The 24907-nt window shown below is 47.8% G+C and overlaps 1 protein-coding gene across 12 annotated transcripts in view; it reads left to right on the plus strand.

Annotated features, from left to right (window-relative positions):
* Nucleotides 1-24907, plus strand: part of TBL1XR1 (TBL1X/Y related 1) — a 1277138-nt gene that overhangs the window by 455503 nt on the left and 796728 nt on the right. For all 12 annotated transcript variants that reach the window (XM_069618704.1, XM_069618702.1, XM_069618706.1 and 9 more), the window contains one exon: nt 12828-13053. In XM_069618704.1, coding sequence (XP_069474805.1) covers nt 12828-13053 — 226 coding nt within the window. The remainder of the gene's footprint in view (nt 1-12827; nt 13054-24907) is intronic.

A 24907-nucleotide genomic window follows, 5' to 3' on the forward strand; every position in this document is an offset into this window, starting at 1 on the left:
CCCAGCAGTCTAACCTCTCACCCTGGCTTTTCAACCAATACCTGGCAACTCTCGCCCACTACATTGCCATTTTCTGCTCAAATTTCCAGTGGTATGCTGACGACACTCCTCATTTTCAGGCTGCCCTCGGCCCCCTCTTCTCCCTCTCTCATCTCTGATTGCCTAACTGCCATTCAAGATTGGTGTGCCGCTAATGATCTTTTTCTGAATGCCTGCAAGACGGAGATCCTCCTCATTGGCACACCTTCACCATCCTTTCCCCTCACTTTCTGGCTGACTTCCCTTGGCCCTTCTCCTACCCCCACCTGCGAGGCTAAGGTCCTCGGGGTCATCTTTGACTCCACCCTTTCCTTCTCCGCCCACATCTCTGAGGTCTCCAAAAAGTCAAACTTCCTACTGCACATCCTCAGAGGTACTGTGCCTTTCCTCTCCTTCCCCCAGAAGCTCATGGTATCCCAAGCTCTGGTTCTCTCTAGGTTGGACTATTGTTACAGCCTCTTTCTAAATCTACCTGCCTCTCCTCTCTGCCCTCTGCAACTAATCCAGAACAGGACTGCAAGACTTGTCCTTGGCCTCAAGCCCTGGGATCGTATCTCTCCAGCTCTGAAATCTCCCCATTGGCTCCCAGTGGATGCAAGGATTAAATTCAAAACCCTCTGCATTGTCCACAAGGCTTTCTGGGGCTGGGTCCAAAATACCTTCAGCTATCCCTCCGCAAATACCTCCCCTCTCGAGCTCTTCGCTCCTCTATCTCCAACTCCCTTAAGGTCAGTCGTTTTTCAAAGAAACAAGCTGGGGATTGATCTGTCTTCGGCTGGGGCCTCCCTCTGAAACAGCCTCCCTGCCACTCTAAAACTTGAGGAGAACCATCTCCGGAAGCACTTCAAGACCTTCCTCTTTTCTTCTGCGTTCGCTCCCCCTCTCCCCTGTTGATCTGTTCTCTCTTGGCACCGTGCACCTGGCCACCCTCTGTTCTCCGGGCCCAGGTACCTGCTCACCCTGCCACCCTCCCGAACTGCTCCGGGCCACCGCTTGCTCTGGGGTCTGTATCTGTACTCATACAGCACCCCCCTTTTTCTTCCTCCACTTATCAGACCTACCCTGTCTGCTGCCTTAAACCTAGCACTTGCAAATTGCTGGCTGCACTACCACTGTGTGTTGCCTTTATTATTAATTCATTTATTATTGTTTATCTGTTTCTCCTCTGCATCGCATTTTCCACTTCTCCCCCCCCCTCTCATGCACTTTTCCCCTCCCCCTCTCCCATGCACTTGCGTGTTCTCAATGTCACTGGGCCTAGTAAGATCGATGTTTTGTTCTTCCATGTTCCCCTCCCCTCCCTTGCCTTGTCGCGCTCTGAAACACTTGTGTACGAGCGCAATAGAAATAAAATATTAATAACAATGGCGTCCGCGGACATCAGGCTGGTCACCATTAAGACGGCCTTGCTAGTTGGCCTCACCTCGGCTCGCAGAATCAGCAAAATCAGGCGCTGGTCGCCTCAGAGCCATACACTACGTTTCACAGGGATAAAGTGGTACTGCGGACACACCCAGCATTCTTGCCCAAGGTGCCTTCTGCATTCCATCTGAAAGAAGAAATAGTGCTACGTACGTTTTTTGCTGAGCCAAAAGACAATGCACTGAGAGTTCTGCACTGCCTTTCTGTCAGGCATGCCCTGAAATTCTACTTGGACAGGACCAAGGGCTTCCGCAAGTCAGACACACTTTTTGTCACCTTCAGAGGATCAATACCAGGGTATCGGGCCTCTAAGGCCTCCATAGTCCGTTGGATGGTATCGGCCATCAAAGAAGTTTACGAGGAACAGCACAATCTACAGCCGGCCAACATGCACGCCCACGCGGTCAGAGCCAAGGCAACGCCATCGATTTCCAGTTGCATGTTCCCTGACAAGTCATAGGCAAGGCAGCCACATGGGCCATCCCTTCTGGTTTCTGCAAGCACTGCTGTTTGGATGCTGGTTCTAGATCAGACGCGGCTTTCGGACAGGCGGTTTTTGGAAACCTATTTGCTTAAGCAGGGTCTCCTCTCCACCCTGGGGCTACACTCAGTTTTAATTGCCCATGCAGTATGGAGGAAAGTGGACGGGACGTAAGAGTAATTAGAAGTTACTCACCGTAGTGGCTAACGTACTCTTAGTCCCCTTTCCTCCATACGTCCCACCAATCCGCCCCCCCCTAATAAAACTGGCGTCATTAGGCAATGTTAATCTATTGTCGATGGGTCTATGAGGACTGAGGTGTTGCGTCGGAGGGTAGAGTCAGGGCACTGCATGCTCCCAGGGCCGCACTCCCACGCGCCTCTAAATATAAAGGGGAAGGTTTTTTCTGGTGTAAAAAGGTACCATCTCCCGTCCCTTGGAAGGGATGCCCATGCAATATGAAGGAAAGGGGACTAAGGACAGTCACTATGGTGAGTAAGTTATAATTTCTTTAGGGGATATTCTGGCGGACAGTGCTCCAGCTACCAAGGTCTTTTCCAGTGCAGGTAATAAGGAGAGAATTGGCCTTAACTTCCCTAAAAGCAATAGCTAAATGGAAAGTGATTTCATTGTATCGTAAATGTTTAGAGGAGACGCAAACAGGTGGCTTCTGAGTTTTAAAAAAGGTGATGCAAGACGAGTCGAGTCAAACAGTAACGGAATGGCAAAAAAATCTGACGGGCCATTATAGAGGACTTGAATGAGTCAAAAAAGGATTTAATAAGTAACCCCAGCAATACTAAGAAAAAACTATATATGAGAGATTGGATAGAAACACAGGAGGAAATTCGCAAGTACGCAAATTATGAAGAGTTTTGGTCCGGTCCACGAAAATGAAGAGTTGCCAAGCTACTTGAGACTTTCCCGAATTGGTACTTCTGAGCATTATACATGCGGTTTAATTTTAACATTTTGCCAACAAGAGAAATGATTCATAAGAGGAGAAATCAAATTGGATTCTTCACTTGTAGACTCATCAGACTGATTCTAGGGAATCGTTAAAATGTTTTACTTTAATATGCCGGAATTGAGAAAAGAAAGAGACCTATTTCTCAGAGAATTTGAGAAATACTATGCCAGAGACAAAGACGAATGGTGGCAAATTTTGGTAGAAGGGGAGATAATTAACATCAACCTGGCACTGATTACATTTGTGATGGTTATATTTAAGAAAATTGATGAGGTGGGACAAAGAAGGAACTGAAAGATCGTTCAGATTATGTTAAACCTAAAATCACGACTGACTGATGTATTACTCTCTCATTGTTTGCCTTCTGTTGGCTGCAGATCTTTTTTTATTAACATTATAATTGTTTTAATTCTTGAGGTAAGTAATTGGCTAAAGTTTTTCGATTTTGTAAACCATTTTGAGCCGTATAAATAAAAAGAAAAAAAAATGAAATCTTTATGCTAGTAGCCACCAGGCTTTTTCAACATCAAGGAGCTTGCAGTATTTTGACCCAAATAAACATTCTAAACCAGTTGTTATCCCTCCATGGGCCATGCTCTGTTTTATCTGTACTCATTTGGACATCTCTGGAATAGAAGACCAGAACCATACTAAAGTTGGGATGGGTTTGAGGGATATGGTAAAGCTTACTGAGGAAACCTGAGAAGGTGGTAAAGCTCTCTGAGGAAACCTGAGAAGGTTTAGAGACCCGTATATTGGAGGAAAAGATATCTGTAAAAAGATCACAAGATCACATTTAATATGCAATGGCCTGTTGGGCAGAAGTGAAAGATGAAAGCAATCAACAAAATCCAACAGTTTCCTTGAAGCTGGATGGTCTGGGCATTTGAGGGACAAATTGAGGTTGGCCTGAATTAGCAGATGCTCCAAATGTAAGGCTGTACTTGCATATTCATGGAGCTGTGGGGTTGGAGGCCAGCGCCTACATGTTTGTTGCCAGCATTGTTTCTCCTTTTTGTTCTGGTTAGGTGCATTTGCCTATTCTTGTCTTGAGGGCTGGGAGCAACAATAAATAATAATTGGAGGAGAAATAATAAATAATACTTGGAAAAAGAGGAATTATAAGAGGGGGGTATGACTAATGGTGGGAGGAGTAATGGGAATAATAATAAGACCATGACTAATGGGAGGAATAATAATAAGGGAGCAGGAAAGCTAGGAGAAATAGGAGTAGAAATAATAGGAGGAGGAAGAATCTTTGAGGAAATCCTGTGCAGAAATCTAAAACTCCCAAGGACATGGACCTGTTTGTGTCCTTGAATATTAGAACATCCCCATCACTCGCCTTAAGCCAGTAAAGCTGTACAAACATCAGGTCTTTGTTGGTGACAGGAAGGTTGTGTCCATAGTTATTATTTGGGTGCTGGGCTGTTATGTGCCTGCTTTCACATGGCAAACCTTACTCTAGTCACATCACATGGTATACACCTTCCGATCAGAAACAGAAATGAGGGTTTGGAGCATCAGTTTTCATTTAAAGAGTTTCCAAAAGTATCACCTCATGCTTGCACGATTAAAATACAATTACGAAACCTGTTTCTCCCGAAAATGAAAAACTGCTTTTCCAGGTGTCTGGTACAACTGCCACCACTACTAATTTGTTTTGGTTGGTTTATTAAATTATGTTGCAACACTTTTATACCATTCCCATCGCCACCATAGTAGTCTTGGGGCACCACGGCTTGCCCGAATAGTGGTGTATTGTGCCCCTGCTTAGGGTGAGAAGAATATATTCTGTGGCGGCGAGGACCAAGATAGGAGAACTGAGAATAGAAGACCCTCCTTCTGTCCACCACTTCTATGCCCTTACCTCTGCTACGTTTCTCCTACCTCTGCTTTCGAATTCGCACTCATCCTTCCCAGCACTAATCCATTGACCCGTTAGCTCCCCAAATGCTCCAAGGATTTATCTCAATCACCTGCCCTTATCTCTGAGCTCTTAAACACCACTCCTTTCCCTGCCTCCTTTAAATCTGCAACTGTTTTGCCCATATTGAAGAAATCCTCTACTGATCCAAATGACCGGCAAACACAAACTATTGCTTGGTTTCCCTGCTTTATAGTTAGTCAAATGTCCTTGATGGGTCTGTATTTAACCAGATCGCTAAGTGCTAAGGTGATAATGGCCTTGGTGTTCTATTTCAATCTGCATTCCGCAGTAAACACTCCACTGAGACTGCACCCATGCATGCCTCTAACTTTCTGACTAACGCTAATCACTTCAAACATATACTCCTTTTGGACATCTCTGATGCGGTTGACCACTCCCCTCTCCTCCTCATTTACCAGTACCTTTGGTTTTGCAAATCTGCTCTCGCTTGGATCTCCTCCTACCTATAAGATTGTTCCTTTAAAATGGCACAGAACTCTCAAACCTCTGACGCCACGCTTCTCATTGTTTGCAGCCCCAAAGATCAGTCCTTGGACTGCTGCTCTTCACCCTCTTTACCTCTGCCCTAGAAAGACTCCTCTTCTATCACCTCTTGGCTAATGGCATTCAACACCTGTTTTCCTTCACCCCTGGCATCCTGTAATGGATTACCAACTGTGACGCTGGAATAAGTCACTTGATGGCTCTCCTCTGCCTCATGCTGAACTCTTCAAAAACTTCTCCAGTCTTCCAGTGCCGTCCCTGGTGTCCCCCGCAGGTTCTGTGGGGTAATATCGCCGCAAAAAAGGCACCATTCTAGTATGGCGACATTTGTGCGGGGATATTATCGCATTGGAACTACTCAAGACTGTCCTGACTCCCATGGTTTTGTCCTTTGCGACCGGCCGGAGCCCTAGTTAAGCCGCTCACATTCCTTTCTAATTTCGCAAAGCTCGAACAGGAAATGTGTGTACGTGTTCCCTACCTCGTTTGGGGTGGAGATGAAATATTCGAGCACTGTGATTTGTCGTTCTGTCGAGGATACAGACCGATCTTCGTATATGGTGTCACTTCTATGTTTCTCGTCATTTTATTTTGTGTGGTGTGCACTTAGTGTATCTAGCTAGTGCTCGATAAAGCTGTTCGTAGTTTACCTTAATTCTATGCAGGTTTCTCCAATGAACCCGTCTCGCACTATACATCTATACCCAAAGGACTCCCTCCCTTCCCCCCGTACCTGCTAATGTGCATTTGCCATGTATTAGTAGATTTCCCGAGTCTGAATCGCTTTGGGAGGGGCTGGGATCTGAACGTGCATCCCGACGGCCTTACTGTGTCAATTTTGGTTGGGGCAGAGCCCATATCAGGTTTAATATGATATGTAATTTATAACGCACATGAACACAAGTGTTTCTAGGTGCGACCACACAAGGGGGAAACTGAAGGAGGATAAACAGCGATCGTACCTTGTCATTCAGATCACGCAAGTGCGGGGAAGAGTGAAGGGGAGAAATGCGAGGGGGGGTCGAGGGATGAGAAGTGCACGTAACTCAATAAGTGCTGCCAGTGGGTGGCTCTTAAGTGCAAAGAGAAGGGACTGTAGGGTTACAGATACAGACTCTTAAGTGCCGAGCAAGCCTGGAGGCAGTGCAAGGGCAACTGGACATGCAGGATACTGGGCCCAAGTTTTGGGGTGGCCAGGTGACTAGTGTGTGGAGCTATCTGGGACATTTGCCAGGGAGAGGATGAGAGAAAGCGGAAGCGAAAAGGAATGTCTTGAGATGCTTCCATAACCAGAGATTGTTCTGCTCAAGTTGGAGAGGGGCACGGAGGCTGTTCCACATGGAGGCCCCAGCCGAGTAAAGAGCCCCATTCTCTCCTTGGAAAAGCATCTGACCCTCTGAGAATTGGAAGTGAATGAGCGGAGAGCTCGAGAAGGAAGATGTTTAGGATAAGAAAGCTGGAGGTTGTGCGGTCCCAGTCCCCAGAAAGCCTTGTGGACAATGAATGTGATCCTTGCAGCCTCAAGGAGCCAGTGCAGCGATGAGAGAGAAGAGAGAGAAGAGAGAGAGGAGAGAGAGGAGAGAGAGGAGAGAGAGGAGAGAGACACCCCCCCCGATGAGAAGGATCTCAGTCTTACTGGCATTTAGGCAGAGATCATCGGCAGCACACCATTCCTGCATTGGTGCCAGACAGTGTGGTATGAGAGGCGGAGTAGAGGTGGCTGAGGGTAGCCTAAAGGAGAGCTGGGTGTCATCCGCATAACACTGAAAGTTAGAACAGAATGTAGCGATGCAGTGTGCTAGCGGTGCCAGGCAGTGGTTGAATAGCCAGGGAGAAAGGTTAGACTCCCCAACACCACAAGTAGAGAGAGGGATGGAAGAGAGGAAAGACCCCAATTGGACCTGTCGGCCAGTGAGAAAGGAGCTCAACCAAGACCGGTCCTGACCAGTGATATCCAGGTTGTCACGGAGGAGATTGAGCAGGATGGCATGGTTGACCATGTCAAAACCTGAGGGTGTTCAGGAGAGCAGTTTCCGTGCTTCTGGCAGCTCTGAAGCCAGAATGGGGGTCGTGGAGGCAACCAACAGATTCAGTAGGCAGATGGCCTGTTTTTCTAGGAGTTTGCCCAGAATGTGCAGCCAATCTTCAAAAACTCTTAAGCGTTTCTCTGGTGAAGCAAGCAGAGATCTGCACAAATAAATCCTGGTACCATCCACATCATTTCCCGTATGGCTCAGTCCGGTTTACTGCATGCTCACCTAGTATAATCTATAATCTCACATCCCTACATGGCTCTTAATTGGTCCACACCTTGCTCTTCACTTCCCTGCACACCCTGCTCTTCTACTTTCCAAGATGGCCTTAGCTTCTCCCCCACACCTCTTAATTGCCGTCACCTGCTGGTCAAAATCTCACTTCTCCTGACATTAGATGGATTGCTGGCTGTTGCAGGACAGCGGAAAAAGGCCCATTAGTGCAGGACTGGCTGTGCACCACCATATTGTCCACACAAATAGCAGAGCCTGGGCGGGAAAACAACCTCTGAATATAGAGTGTGTGCAAACGTTAACCAAAGATTGCCCAAGGTGAGGAACAAACCCCAGTGTAGGATATTAATAGCATGAATCGATGACAGTCTCCGTACTGTGAATAAGGACAACACCCTGCTCTCCTGGCTAGCAATTATTTCTGCACAAACGATGCAGGCTTCTGGCTGGGGAGACGAAATCCTCTATGCAAACCTTACAAGTCTCACTCAAAGTGATATACAACATAGTAGGGACGATTCAGTGCTGTGCGTTTATGATGGTTCCTATGATACTCTTATGTAGTCTGAGCAAGTGTCTTGAAAGCTAGTTTTCCCACATTTAAATAAGCATTGATCATTTGCCATTTAAACCTACTCTGGTTATAGGAAGTATATTCATATAGTGATAGTTCTCTTTTTCATCCAGGTCATATAGCACAGTGACCTAAGCACTTGCCCCCGATATCTACACGCAGCCTGATTTGCCAGGTTCAGATCCCTGCAGCGTGAACTCAGCCTTTCATCTTTCTGAGGTCGATATATTGGGAGCCACTCTGTGGGATAATAATGTCTTCTGTTATTTCACCACTCTAAGAACTATTGGTCTGTAGCGCTATTTAAGAAATACATTATAATACCATGCCACTCAGCCTTTTGTTTGTTTTGCTCTTTACATTCTGATTTGAAATCTGTACCATACTTTTGTAAATGTCTTGTCATGCACCTTGAATCTTTTTATAGATCAGTCATTTACCTTGTTTGACTTTTATAGTCAAAGCAAATTAAAGGGGGCACAAGGGAATCAAATTGAACCGGCAGAGTAAGATCTGTTATGTCTGTTTCTGAGGACTATGAGCCCATCGCGCACAAGGCCTTCCCACCTGGGTTCAAATCTATTGTTCGGAACAGATCGCGTAGGAGTGGAGCACTCGTATATTACACAAACACCAATTCCTACTAATAATTAAGGACTCCTCAGCCAACACCACAGACTACCAATCACTTCTGGGAAAATTTCAACTCTCATCCACCTCACTCAGCTTCCTACTTATCCACAGACCCCTGGGCTACAACAAAAATTTCGAAGACGCGCTCTGCGTTGATCTGACAACCGTCCTCAATCTTCATCCGACACACTCCATACTAGGAGTTTTCAACATCTGGTTTGACTCGCCCTCAAACCCCATGACCCGACGCCTCAGACAACCTAGAATCTCTCAACCTGACGCAACACACGTCCACACAGACTCACACTGAAGGTCACACCCTTGACGCAAACATAACTTCACTATACCCACACCCCCTATCATGGACTGATCACTCCGCGATTTTCTATGTACCTTCGCACACATGGTCATGCCCAACCTCCACTAACCCCCACACCTCTCATTCCGCTATGGAACAAAGTTATCACCCCAGATCTAGCCAACACCTGCTCTCCTCTCTCCCATCACCATCCCTCCAGGAAGGGCCATCCCCCATCAAACTCTTCAACCTCTGGCTCTTGAACACCCTCATAAAAACAGTCTCTCAGAGATCAGGACCCGCACCCAGTTTGTACACCACCAACCTCAAATTTCTAGAAACCCTTAAACACTGGCTGGAACGGACCTGCAGAACCACCCCTACGGCCAAAAAACAAAACCGCATTAGCTAGACTAACCAGAGCATACCGACTGGAAATCAGAAAAACCAAGAAAGCATTCTATGGGAACAGAATCTCAAACTCTCAGAACCCGAGCAAGGAACTGCATAGATTAGTCTATGAATTTGGCTCCCTGACCTGCTCCAACCCCTCCTACACATCTCCCAATCCCTATGTGACACCTTATCAGAACACTTCCAGAATGTTGCTATCGACAGACACTCCGCCATCACGTCAAAATTGGAACACATGCCCATACCCCATATCTGCCCACAGCTCAATCTCTGTCGAAACCCCCTATCAACACAAACTTTCACCTCCTTCACTCCAATCGCCCACCAAGAGTTCCTCTCGCTCCTAGCACAAAGCTACCCATCAGGCTCCCCTGAGGATCACTGCCTGCCCTCCCTCCTCAAAAGTATTCTAGCCTCAACCTGTGCAGGCAGTATCACACGCTCAATCCTCAAGCACTCCCTAACATTGATCCTCCCCCAGAACTACCGGCCTATCTCTAACACCCGCTTCATGGCCAAGCTCATGGACCGCACAGCATACAAACAGCTTGGCCTTTACACTGAAGCCAATAACCTCCTGGATCCTGGGCAATCTGGCTTCAGGCCACTCTGAGGGACAGAATCCTCTCTGGTTTCCATTTGGGATGACCTAAAAAGAACAGCCGATGCAGATGGCTGCGCTGTACAAGTCCTTCTTGGCCTCTCTGCTGCCTTCAATACCATTGCCCACAACATTCTCCTAGAGAGACTACACTCATTAGGAATCAAAGACACAGCCCTCTCTTGGATCTCCTCTTTCATCTCTAATCATTCAAAAATCATGCACCTCCACCTCACGACCAGTAACAAAATGGGTCCCACAATAAGCATCCCTATCTCCCCTGCTCTTCATCTACCTAAACCCTCTGCCCGCACTCAATCACTCTCACAATCTTACCTGCTACAACTACGCAGATGACATGCAGATCATTCCCAAAATCCCCAGGTCCCAACAGTCAAGATCTGTCATCATACCTCTCGGATATTGACTACTGGATGACGTCCAACCACCTCATGCTCAGTCCTGGGAAAACTGAAATTATAGTCTGCGGTAAAATATCTCTTCTCCCCCAGCCCATTCGCTGGTCACAATCCCTAGGCCCTCCCTCGGCAATCTCCACCACGGTAAAAAAAAACTTGAATGCACATTGGAAACAGATTTATCGCTCTGCCAACAAGTCAACTGTTTCCAGCTCCTGTTTCTTCCACCTTCACATCCTAAGGCGTATCTTCCCTTATCTCTCCTACCCCCACCATCTCTGCGCCATCATTTTATTCATCCTCTCCCTCTTACACTAAGCAAATTGCCTTTACCTAGGCGCACCAACATTCGAGATAAGGAAACTGCAAAGAATACAAACCGCAGCAACCTACCTCCCAGAGTCCACACCAGCCCTAAACTAAGAGTCCTCCATTGGCTCCCTATTGGCCGAGGATTTGGGTTGTTTGACCGTGGTTGGTTGAATTGTTCGTGGCAGAATTGACCGTAGTCAATTTCGCCGTCAATACGAATTTACCGCGGCCAAACAAAGCAAGCCCATGCACCTCCAATTCCCCAGTGCACCCCTCATGTCCTTTACTTACCTTTTCTCCAGTCGCCGTCCCTCCTGACCCTGCAGCGTCAGTTCCGTCCCACTAACGCGGGTCGGTTCCGATGCTGCACAGTCCCCCCTTTTTATTTTTTCGTCCCCTGCCTCCAATATTGAGGAAGCGGGGGACACCCCTGAAACACAGAAATGCCAAACGTGGTGAGCGGGGGACACCCATGCAGCCCCCACTCTCCGTGTTTGGTATTTTGAAAAATAGATCGAATGGTACTGGCCGAAATCTGTCAAATGTACCATACGATCAAGTTGGCTAATTCCTTGGCCGACACACTACTTTTAAAGCCATGTGCATTACCCACTGGGCCATCCACAACACAGTGCCAGAATTCCTACAAAACAGTCACCCTCTACCTCCCCTCAAAGACTCTCGGATCTCACATAGCATCCCACCTAGTAGTCACACAGTACAACTCCTCCAGACTCGGCGGACCCTCTTTCTCCGTCCAAGTGCCCATCATCTGGAGCTCGCTTCCCCTGCACATTCGCAATATTGACAGTCACTTGGCATTCAGAATGGCCCTCAAAACCTGACTGTTCCCTGGCTGTTCCCTTCCTCTTCTTGAAACCTCCACCCTTCTACATTCCCGACTGGCGCACCGAAACGCTGCCCCAACGCAACACCCTATCCGGCAATAACTGCTGATGAAGCACACTTCTTCCTCCCCAAAGACAACACTCCTACCCGACGGACACAGCAGCATTCGCAGCGGCACACTGTGACAAACACCTCCTTACCGAAATACAACACCCCTGCACACCCATATCCCATGGATGCCAGCAGTTTTCGCAGAGCCAGACCGGAAAAAAATTAAACCTATAGTCCTATTCCTCACCCCTGCCCGTCATCCCTCTGCTCAGACTTTCGTTCCAGGGAAATCCCAAATAACAAGATCAACCAATCTGACTGGACCAAGAAAAAAAACACTGCAGTCGTACTACAGACAAGCCTATGGTAATTATACCTTACACCACGTCTGTGGCCACAGGCACGGCCACCCAACCATGCGCCCTAAGATGCAGCTTTGGTTGTGCCATTCAGGTCTAGCAGCGCACAGAGCCATCCACACTGAAACCCCTGACGTACCTCAACACCTCTGCCATTAGTATACAGCAACAAACCAACAAAATAAAATTTGGTTTAGCTGGGCACACATTGAATCTCCAACACTAGAGCCCTACCCTAAAACATCCAAAGGCACCCACCCACGTGGCTAACCTCTGGGCTGTTTACTGGAGCCTAGCCAGCCAACCTAAGTCCTAACCCGGCCAAAATGCACACCGGCATCTTTAATTTAAAATCTTAGAAACTCCTCCAGGTAGACTGTGGTCACTGAGGGCGTTCCAACCACAAAGCGCATTGAGGCCATACAAATGGAGAAAAGTGTGCTATATAAATGACCAATAAAATACAACTGTTTTGCGCTCTGAGACACTTGTGTACGAGCGCGATAGAAATAAAATATCAATAGCCAGAAGAGAAATGTTTAGTTTCTGCATGTTATCCAAATGCCGCTTGAGATGTGAATGCATTTTAAGTGGCATTCTTCTATGATCTAATAAATCCCGAAAACAAGTAAATGTGATAGATTGTTCAAAGTTTGTTGGGTTTACAGAGAATTGAATCTTCCTTTCTTTTTTTACCTACTTAGGATGGCACCTTGTTTGATGGCCGTCCAATAGAGTCTCTCTCACTGATAGATGCTGTTATGCCAGATGTAGTGCAAACAAGACAACAGGCATACAGAGATAAACTTGCACAACAACAAGCAGCTGCTGCAGCAGCGGCAGCAACAGCCACAACCAACCAGCAGGGTTCCACAAAAAATGGAGAAAATACTGCAAATGGAGAGGAAAACGGAGGACACACGTTAGCAAGTAAGTTATTGACCTATGCATGAGTGTGCATTTGGCTTGCTCCTAAAATGTATTTTAAGTTTCACTGCAACAGCCTCCATCCCTTTAGTGCAACTGGATTTCTGTTGGATTGTGACTCCTGTATGGTGCTTTTGATAGGTTGAATTATATGCCAAGATAACATTAAATGCATTTTTTTTTTCTGAGTCCCTTCTTCTCTGTTGCCTCTAAGGAGAACTCTTAAGCTTGCTAGGGTCTCACACTAACACACTAGTGCAGCAAGTCAGATGATCAGTCATTAACAGAGCAGCTGCTTTGTTACGTTCCTGCGTCCTGCTATTCCTATTGCTTTCAAGGTCTGACTTTCTTTGCTTTTTTTCTTCCTGATTTTCCCGGGAGTGCTGGCTGAACACCTGAATCTTCATTTATCATTGCTTATGAAGACAGTGCATTTGAATATTCGTTTGCCAACTGACATCACTCTACTATTAAAAGTATAACCTGTCCTCCTCAAGTGTGAGGCACATTCACGTTTACAGGATAGCATTCCTTTTGACAAGAGCCATTACTGTTCCTTTAAAATTATATCCTTCGTTCTGAGAAGTACGATTTTCTCCCAATAAACTGTTGCACCCTTGCTGAAAAGCAATGGTTGAGGTCCCTTAAATTACCCCAGAACTAGCCCTAAAGTACATGAGAGAGGCAGACGATCTGCACTTGCTGCTCCTCGTACCAGATTTCATGGAAGTTGAGTGACAGCCCCACACGGCGCAGGGCAAGGAGAGTGCTTAGCACTGCTAGCAACCCTTTGCTTTGTTAATGGAACCTTTTTTCATTGCTTTCTGCTGATGCACGAACGCATTTTACAGGGACGTGCTACTGATTCAAAAGCTTGGGGAGAGCGCATAGTTTGAGTAGAGTGCTGCTGTTGGCGCCTTGAACTGACTATGTAACAGCAGTTTTACAGCAGTTATATTGGCAGCACTGAGTGCTCTTCCAACTTTAGCTTCCTCCCATTTTGCTCTATGTGTGAATTAAGGAGTAGATCAAGAAACAAGATGTCTTCCGATGCAGCAGTCGTACTAAAATTGCTGACTGAAATGCCTTTCCCTCCTTCGCCTAAAGAGTGTGGCTCTGTGGTCATGGACGATCTTACTGGCATTAATTATGAGTGTGAACGCATCAAATATCATCTCATATTTTAACATTGCTCACAATGTTAGTTCAGTGTCGGTGGCCGCTGCCAGTTTAATGGGTAGGGAGAGCTCGGTCCCAGGCCAACGTGATATCATTACAGATGCAGAATTGCAGATTCTTCCTGACATTCAGTGACATGGTGACAAGTCCTACTTGGATACACCACCCATTTATTCTGAATAAATGACCCAGATCTCTGACACTTCGGATAGCTCTTATGTATCTACACCTGGCCCCGCTCCTCTTAGGAGACTTTCTACTATGCTTAGACACCTGGACTCTACGATGCCGGTGGGGTCGTGATGTTGTATTACAAGAGACTAACCAGATTTTCTGTGTTTTGGTTTCATTGTATGAGAATATTAAGATGGAGATCAAATTGCACTCAACCATGTTGGAATCTATTTTGTCCAAACTTGATAATCCGGGGGAATTTATTAATCTGAAAAATCTCCTTCATTTAAAGCCATCTTTTGGAGGTGGCTTTGGGATGCAGGATCCGGTCAGCAGAAATACCCTCCTTAAGACAACAGAAGCTCCATGCCTGGAACAACTGCTGAGTAAGGAAAGGACCCCAAAGGATGTTATAGCGGCTCTGGAATTAGTTGAGCCAGTGAACTCTGAAACCGCACACCCAAAAAGTTTGAAAATAAATGTGTGGACCATTTGGCCGAATTCGGCCAGTACTAAAAATTCAAATCCCAAAATACTGAACATGAGGAGCAGGGGTTGCGTAGGTGTCCCCTGCTCCCCATGTTCGGTAGTATGTGTTGCAGGGGTGTACCCCGCTTAATTGACATTGGAAGCGGGGGACCCAAACAAAAAGATAAAAAAAGAATAAGGGATCCTGTGGCGTAAGATCTGACCTGCGTCAGAAGGATGGAACTGCCACTGCAGGGGTACAGGAGAAGCGGCGGCAGCCAGCGAAAAGATAAATTGGGGGCAAATTTGGGTTGTTTGCCGAAGTAACACACTGATTTGCAGCAAAATAGACTACAGTCAACTCCGCTGCAATTGTTTCTACTTCGGTAAAACAACCCAAATGCGATTCCTCTGGCCACATGGCACAGTCATTTCGCCCCTTAACCAGCGTTCTAGTTCTTTGGTGCTGGATAATTTGCAGCAAGTACCAAACTTAACTGGAAAAGAAGGCGCCAATCTGTCAAGCACCGTAAATGCAGTGTCGCTTAAGAATAAGAAACAGGCAACTAATGTGCAAGGAAAAATATCAAAGAATATACTGTCAAGGAAAGCCTCTAGATGGAAATTCCTTAGACCGTTGAGCTTGCACAAATGTCTTAATTCTGTAATGGGGAAGACGAAAGAGGGAAGTGATTGGGCTGATGATATGAAGGAGAAGAGGGGAAATGAACATGTCTCCGAAGATGAGGGGGTTGTACTATCCTCTCAGACCCTGTCTTACAGTGCCCCTTATAAATTGCATGTTTGCTGATCAGTTCAAACCGATCCTAATCCCAAGTTTGGTGCCTCCCCAACACAGTGTGGACCGCTCAGCACCTCATATTGCATCACATTATTGGATGGTAGTCATCCTTACAATGATATTTTGAAGACTGGTGCTCAAACCTGCAGTCAAGGTTCTATTTTAGCGCGTGACAATTCTGAGAATGAGTCCTATGGGGGATTTAATAAGCTGAAGTTCTCTTTTTACAGTGTACTCTTAGCCCAACAGAATGGGAGAAACGAGTAGCCTACAAGAAGACAGATTCCCTAAAGGCTCCCTGGTTGGTCCTGTAAAGGGTCAGGGTCTTCAGAATAAACCATGTAACCATTGCCTTACCAACAAGGTTATGGTTGTCTTCTCCTGGAAAAAACGAATATGGTGCTAAATAGATCTACCATCCTTGCTCTTATGGCCGAAGTGCCTAATTTAAGAGCTATTTCAGCTAAAATTGACCGGGTGGATTTTCTGGACCCAGTTAGGACTGACTTCTCAGTCATGGATATTGGCTCAAAAATTGTCTTTGAAAGAATCTTGAAGGAATCCCAACCATAGAGAATTGGGATATGGCATCTCATCATTTGTACTAAGCAAGGTTAGCAAGTATGAAAATTGTGGTGAGGAGGCATGTGGCTCCACTATGCCAAGTGATATTTTGATATCTGTGCAAACAGGTGCCATCAATACTAGAAGGGTGCAGTTGATAAAAAAAAAAAATAGACCAGTCTTGGCTGATAATTCATCAGATTCGTCATGGTTGGCAGGTGCCTTATGTAAATCTGGAGCTGGGAAACCTGTCTTAACTTTCAATCATCTTCAGCATTGAGGGTTCAATATCTTTGAAATCCTGGAACACCTGTGGTAACTCTAATGTATTTACCAATTGTTCAGCTGGGGCAGTTTTGAAATCTCATAAATTAATACTCCTGCTGGAAAACTGGTTGATTGTCCATCATTAGATGGCTATGCTTCATCTTTTGAACCTGCAACCAAAAGGGCATTGCCCCCCCCCCCCTTTCTGGGGGTTTAATGACATTCGTGAATTCATGTAGGGGATTAGAGATAAATAGTGCTTGCAACATTACAAAAGGAGTGTTAGCCACTCGTGTACATGTGATCACTGTAGGTGGAATTATCAATCTATTTATTCTTAATTTGTGCTGGCACTCGGGAATGTGTGAATTGGAACATTTCTTGAATGCTTTAACTTTAAATGTAAATGACTGGATGGCCAAAGTACATATGGGGTTCTTGCTTGTCGCTGTTGATATCAACTCTACATGTTTGGAAGATGCAACTGATGATGATCTATTTCGAGCATTTACTACCTTGACAAACAAAGAACTTCATGGTTTGTGCTGAGGGAATTGTCTTGCCGGGTTGGGTTTCCAAATGTTAAATGGAGCAATTAAAGGTAATATATCCCGGAAAAAGCCCTTGCATAGAAGTGGTGAATCATCCACTTTAGAGTATATATTCCTGGATGATACGTTATTTAGCAGATGTAAGTTCTTGAATGTTGTGGATTACAGCTGGAGTGATCATAGCATGCTTACAATAGACTTTGACATGGTTATTAAGATGGGGAATTCCGATGGGCCCGCAGATGTATATAATAATTCTGAGGGTATTCGGATTTCCTGGAATGTCAGATCTATTGCACAATTAAACATTAAGCTGTCTACCTGTTTAAAATAACCTTCTTGGGCTTGGAAACTACAAGTCTTTAGTGTTGACAATACTGTTTATGGTAGCCATATTTAAAGACCTGAAGTCTAGGGTGATGGGACTTTCTCATCAACCTAGACATTTGTATGCCTTTGACCCTATTCTAATGGGGGAAAAAAAGAGAGCAGAAAGACGTTTGGTTAGATCTATCAAAAGACTACAGCACGGCCATGCCTTGGGGACAGCTTAAATAAGAAAGATCCAGCAAAAATACATTTATTTAGCTTAGTTCTAAAGTGCTGGAACAGAGCCCATATGCATGGAAGCGCTGTGACAAAGGACAAACACACATGGAACAAAACTGGATTGTACATTCAGATCAAGGTCAGGAAGACATCAGTTATTCAAATCACGGCAAAGGCCATCAGGAAAGGCCTCTGCCACTCTCCGCAGATCTGCTGCGAGAGCACCAACCCACGCCGTCTCCGCCTTGGGTGCACATCGGGAAGCAGCACCAGGCTCATCAGGGCCACCCGCCGCCATCATGAGACACGCTGCATTTTCGGAGCCGAAGCCCCAGCTCGCCACAGCAACGCCGGGCAAATCAGCTGCTCAGCTAATATCAGCTGATGCATCCTCCGCGCCTGCCAGCCCCTCCTCTCCCGCTTTAAAGGGAGAGGAGGCCAACCGCCAGGCAAAGCCGCATCACGGCAAAGGCCATCAGGAAAGGCCTCTGCCACTCTCCGCAGCTCTCAGCTGCTCGAGGCTGCCGGACAACAGCACTCACCCTGCACAACAAGGTAAGGGTCCTGCAAGCCACTGCTCTACCGCTACCTTCCCACCTTCACTCGTCTGAAGAACCGAACGCCTCCGTTCACGCCTTCTGCTGGGCCGGAGCGCATCTGCTACCCCGAACTGCTCTCTCAGGAACGCTCGCCTGGGGGTAAGAATGCTGCAATCCTCCGCACGCCTTGCACCCCTGGATTACCGTTCCCAATCCAGTCATCCAAGCACATCCAGCACCTGCATCCGCACCCAGTGCCCAAACGTGCTTAAGCCGTGTGTTGCCTACCTCAAGCGCCCACACCCCACCTCACAACACTCTCGTTTCCTCCCTCGCCAGCAAGTGATCAGACTAGTGTAAACATTCTGGCCCCCGAACAGGCCCTGCCTGCTGTACCTCACCCAGTGTTGCCCACTGACATGCCTAATATTGTGTCACTGCCTGTTTCCATGCCTGATGTACCTCACCCAGTGTTGCCCACTGACGTGCCTAATATTGTGTCACTACCTGTTTCCATGCCTGATGTACCTCACCCAGTGTTGCCCACTGCCGTGCCTAATATTGTGTCACTGCCTGCTTCCATGCCTGATGTACCTCACCCAGTGTTGCCTACTGCCTTGCCTAGTACATGATCTCATCACCATGGACAACCTTGACCTGCTCTTTCTATCAGAGACTTGGCTTAAAGATTCCTCCGGCCCCTCCCTCTCCCTTGCCATCCCCTCCCGCTACACCATCTTCAGACAAGACCGGGTAGACCAAAGGGGTGGAGGAGTAGCTGTTATCGCCAGGGCAACGCTTGCCCTCAGACAGATCGGAGGGCAGCTGAGTCACAACTCAGACTACCTCCGCCTCAAACTACAGCTCACGCCCAACCATACCATCACGCTCCATGTTGTCTATCGCCCACCTGGCCTGGCTTCATATTTCCACGACGCCATCACCCATGCCCTCTCGGACAACCTCAAAAACTCGTCACAAATTCTGCTCGTAGGCAACCTCAATCTTGGCCTATATGACCCTAGGGATACCAATGCCATGGCCCTGCAGAAAGCCCTATCCACCCTTGGATTCACCCACGCTATCTCGCAGCCCACACACGCCAAAGGTCGCACCCTTGAGTGGGTGTCACACCACAACTGTTCCCTCGTGATCTCCGACATCTCACCCGTCCCATGGTCGGACCACCACTGCATCAAATTTGACCTCTCCTCTAATGGGCCCCCAATATCAACTATCCCACTCCCTGCTGCTCTCGTGAGAAGCTCACGTAAGCTCACTATGGAAAACATCGCCGCCTACCTCGCGATTCCCGCGCTTAAACACCCATTCCCTAATGACCCGGAAGTCCTAGCATCCACTTTCAATGAAGTCATCACCTTAGCAGTCGACTCAGTAGCCCAGCTCACCCTCAAAAAGGCCAAGAAAGTTAAGCACTCGAACGCCTGGTTCACTGAGGAGCTCTCAAAGCTTCGATCCAAGAAAAGGGCTGCTCTAGCTAATTGGAAAAACCGCTCAAACAATACTACCAAAGCTGCTTTCAAGGCTGTCTCCAAAGACTACAAAAGAGCCATCATTCAGGCTAAAGCCTCCTCATATAACACTAGAATTGAAGGCGCCAAGTCAGGAACCAGGGAAATATTTGCTATCTTCCGAGAACTGGAGTCTCCCACCCTCACCCCCCCGACCATCCTAAAAGATGACATTTGGTGCAACAAAATCCAAAGATATGAGCGAACTTGAAGTCACTGCACTCCTTAACTCCATTAAACCATCCAATTTGCAAGGGCGACGCCTGCCCAGCGCAGCTCATTAAAGACTGTGCCTTCTCCTTGGTCCCCATCATCACAGCCTTCATTAACTCATCCTTCCGGGCTGGACACATTCCGACTGGACTCAAAGAAGCCTGGGTCAGACTGCTCCTAAAAAAGCCTTCTCTCGACCCCTCAACCCCTGGAAATTACAGGCCCATCACCACGGTGCCTTTCCTGCTCAAAATTCTTGACAAAGCAGCTTACCTGCAAGTTCAAAAATTTATTGAAGACAACTACCTCCTAGGTCTTCGGCAGTCCGGTTTCCGGCCAAGACATGGCACGGAAACCGCTCTGCTCGACCTAAAAAATCAAATGGATGCCCTTAGAGACGCGGGCACACCTGCATTGCTCCTACTCCTCGACCTCTCCGCTGCCTTTGATTTGGTGGATCACCACCTCTCCACCGCAGCCAACTTGTCCCAGAGGGCCTCTGCCTGGATAACCTCCTTCCTGCAGGACAGTCATGAAGGTTTTCTCAGAATCCTCATGCGCCAACCCCAGCCTCATCAAGTGTGGGGTCCCACAGGGATCGTGCATAGCACCCACACTCTATAATCTATTCACGAGACACTACTATTCAAAAATCTTGACGCTCTGGGCATCTCATACACAAATTATGCTGATGACACCCAGGTGCTGATCCCCCTCTCTGTTGACTATATATCTGACCTCAAAACCCTCAATGCCATTTACTCCACAATCCAATCATGGATGGCCAAAAACTGGCTTTGCCTCAACAGCGAGAAAACTGAACTCCTGCTGATTGGGGCCCCCTCCACCCTGAGGAAACTAGATGAACAATACCAGTCCTTCACAGTTGCTAACATCCCTATCGCTGTGTCCAAAGTTATTAAGATGTTGGGCGACTACATTGAACCTGACCTATCCATGAACAGACAGGTCAACGCAATTGCATCCTCTGCAACGTACCACTCTAAACTCCTCAATGCAGCCAGACCTTACCTTTCCCAACCCAACTGCCTCACCATAGCTAGGGCAATAATTGGGTCAAGGTTGGGCTACTGTAATGCCCTCCTAGTAGGCACCTCCCAAAAAAACTTGACCAAACTACAACTAGCGCAGAATAATGCCCTCAGGGCCGCAACCGGCATCTCTAGACGTGACCACATCTCTGAGGCCAGAAGAAGGGTCCACTGGCTCCCCGTCAAGGAGAGAATTACTTTCAAAACTCTCCCTGGCGCACAAGTGCCTGCATGGTCGCGCTCCACCTTACCTAGCTCAAAGAATCAGCCTGCACACTCCTATTAGGCCCACCAGAGTGGCCTATACCAACAGAATCCTTGTACCTTCCACCCGCAGAGTGAAAGCGGGCGGTTCAAGCTTCCCCAACATGGCAGCCACGCTGTGGAACTCCCTTCTCCCGTCCATCAGGGGAAATTGACTCCCATGCAACTTTCAGGAAGGCCATCAAAACTAGACTCTTTGTCTAAAACAACCTTTGCTATGCATTCTGTAACATGATTTTGACAATGGTAACTCATGGAAATGTCTGTTGTTAACCGTAACTATTCTCTGTTTTCAAGTCTCTGCTGGGGCCGCATTCTTGTAACCCTGAATCAAGCCTCCCTAAGCCATCTCCTAGCGCCTTAATGCCTGAGGGCTACAGTGCGCTTTACAAATGCAAAATAAAATAAAAAATAAATACAATGGTCTTCAGCCTATGTTTAAAGGTTGCTAAGGAGGGACACGATATGAGGTCAGGAGGCAGAGCGTTCCGCAGGCACGGGAAAACATCCGTCCGACACAAGACAATTTGGCCTTGGGAGTTAGCAGAGGGCATGCGTTATGTGACCTAAGTGGTCTCCTGATAGGGAGACTGGAGGATTGGTTAGATTGGACTTTACCCATAAAGGCAAGCATGGGTACTACACAAGGTCTAAAAATAAATCTGTTTTCCAATTGATAACCAAGGTAGGTATCTCCTTGCCTCCCAAACATGATCAGTTTTCCAAACCCCATGACCACCCGAACAGTGTTATTTTGCACCACCTGTAAACAGTTTTTCTCCTCTACCTACGCCCTGCAGCAGGCTCAAGCAATAATGGAGGCGGGTTCCAATGATGGCACGGACCAGCGTAGCACAATTAGAGGAATAAAGGAACGTTATGATTTGAGCAAGTAGCTTACTGTAATAAGAGGTGCATGATACAAGGATACTGATGTGAGCTTTCATAATGAGCTCTTGATCAATGACTACTTCAAGAGTCTTGACTTTGGGAAGAGTCGACGGAGTACAGTCTGCAGTTGGGAAAGATCGATGGGCAGTATTGACTTTGGGTGCAATGCCGGCAATCGTCATCTCGGTTTTGGCATTGTGCAGTGCCAACCCGTTGTGCAACATGCAAATGTGGATGTGGTTGTAGACGTTAATAGTCACTGTATCTAGAATATGAGTATGAGGCACTGTGTGTCTTCTGCATAGTTGGCATACACTATGCCCTTTGTATCCAACAACTCAAAAAGAGGAAGGGTGAAAATGTCAGTGGGGGACGGGGGACGCACAGGACCCCTGTGGTACACCACAGGAAAGCACATAACCATCTGTCAGGGTGCCTTCATGATGAACTCTGGCCGTCTGGTTCGTCAGAAATTAGTAAACCCAAGAAGAGGCCTCCAGGAGAACGAGGTGTAATCTTGCCGTCTAGCCACCAGAATGGAATGGTCCACCAGATGAAATGCTGCGTTTAGGTCCAGAAGCATCAGGAGAGCAGTTTTTCCTTTGACAGTACTACATGATGTTCGCTTTAAGATCCAATAGGGTGGACTCGGTACTGTGAGTGCTTCTAAAGTCTGGTTGCATTGAACCCAGGATATTGTATAAACGTACAAAATCTTGTACTTGGCAATGGGCAATTTTATCCAGAATCTTTAATAAGAAAGGTGTGTTTATGATAGGGCGGCAATTGCCCTGTATGTTTGCAACTAGGGTAGATTTTTTTTCAAGATCAAGAGGGGAGAAATCCACGCCTTACTCTTGCGTCCCGTCCCCTTTCCTCCATACTGCATGGGCGTTCCTTCCAAGGAACGGGAGACCGAACCTTTTTCACCAGTAAAAAAACTTCTTCCCCTTTAAATTTAAGGGTGTGCGGGGGTGCAGCCCTGGGAGCATGCGCTGCCCAGACTCAGCCTTTCGGCGCCACACCTTGTTCCCCTTTTCTGCGTTGACGGGGACCGGTCGAATTCACCAGCGCTCCTGGGTTTGGCTTCGGCCATGTAATTCCACGCGCAGATACTTCTTCTCTTCTGTCTCTGTCTTTTTATCATTCAGCTATTCGGTCCTCAGGTGCCATGCTCCTCCCCGGCGCATGCCGACTTCTACAGGGTTCAGCAGGTGTCCATCCTGCGACGGGCTCTTTCCAACTAAAGACCCCCACGCCCTCTTCCTACGCTGCCTTGGCCCAGGCAACGCTGGCAAGCTTGTGCTGCGTGCAACGCTCTCTCCTCGAGGTCTCTGAAGAACGGACTAGCCAGGTAGAGGCAGCTCTTCCAGAGATCGCCACCAGAGGACCTAAAGGACTTTGTCTATCATCGATCCAAGCCCAAGGTAGGGCCGCTCTTTTTCAGTGCACCCCGCAAGGGAGACTCCTTCCCAAGGACTTGCCCGCATGGGAGGGACCGCTCAGGTCCTCATACCAGCACGAGTACCAAGGCTATATCCGCTACCGGCTGGCAGGCCGGGGAGTCAGTTGATCCTCCCGATGAGTGTTGAGGGGCCAGAAGGTTCTTTTACTGGGTCGTTACCCGAGGGGCCATGCCTTAGTACCGGCAACATGTCTGAGGGGGCGCCTTTACGCAGTTCTACAGGCAGATCTGCCGAGGGCGAAACACCTACCAGGCCTCGGCCTGAGGAACAGGGTAGGCCTCCTCATTCACACTCGAGTCCTGGACGGGGCTGGGCCCAGTGAGCCAAGCAACACGACGCAGGCATGTGGAAGGTAACTCGACAAGATGGCTGCCGTGCCAGACATTAGACACCCGCCCGATACCACAGCAAGGAAGGGAGCAAGTGGAGGAGCGAGTGTCAAGGTGGGACTGGTGTCAACCAGGCCTACAGCCTATCCTTCATTTGCACAGGGCAGGTTCCTGCTGCATCTGTATGGCCAGGGTACGCAGCGGCTCCAGCAGCTGCCCGCTACCCTGTCAATATCCCCTACCACCCCTCCGGCCTGTGAGGACAGATTTTGTTAGAGATTCCTCAGGCTCATGAAATCTCCTTGGATGGGAGTCATCCTCAGGGACGCCATCAGGGACATTCTCCATCCAATGGCCCCGCCGCCACAGGCCCCAGTACATGCGCTCCTGGTCCCTGTTCAGCCTCCGCCGCCCGCTCCGGCAGCCCAACCGTTTGTGCAGGCGGTTCCGTACCAGCCTCCGGTCTCCACACCCCAACCTTCGACTCCCAGCACCCCTCCTCCGGTGCCGGACCAACCGGACTCTCAGGTGGACACAGATGATGATGAGGACGACGACCCCGACAGTCGTCAGCCAAGGCCTTCCACAAACGTCTTGCAGGGCTGGCAGAGTACTTGGGCCTTCCTCAACTCGAGGTTAAGAAACCATCAGAGGGGTTCCTCGCTGAAGTCCTCACGCTACATCCTGCAGGAAGAACGGGGATCCCGATGCAGAGGGATGTTGTCGCATTGGCCAAGAAGGGCTGGCTCAAGCCCCATTCAGTTCAGCCAGTCAACCAACGCCTGGACGGCAAGTACAGGCAGATGGAGGGGGATACACTCTTGCTATCGGCCCACCCTCAGCCACACTCTTCGGTGATCGCTGAGGCATCACTATACTCCAAGCCTCAGTCGTCCTCGGCCTCTTCCTCCACAGCGCTGCTAGTCAAGGAGAAGATCTTGGAGGCGTACGGTAAGAAGCTGTATTCCAACGCGTCCCTGCAGCTTCGTCAAGCCAATGTGGATGCCATGCTGGCAG

This window comes from Ambystoma mexicanum, chromosome 10, assembly GCF_040938575.1.
Source record: "Ambystoma mexicanum isolate Mex_15411 chromosome 10, UKY_AmexF1_1, whole genome shotgun sequence".
Lineage (NCBI taxonomy): Eukaryota > Metazoa > Chordata > Amphibia > Caudata > Ambystomatidae > Ambystoma > Ambystoma mexicanum.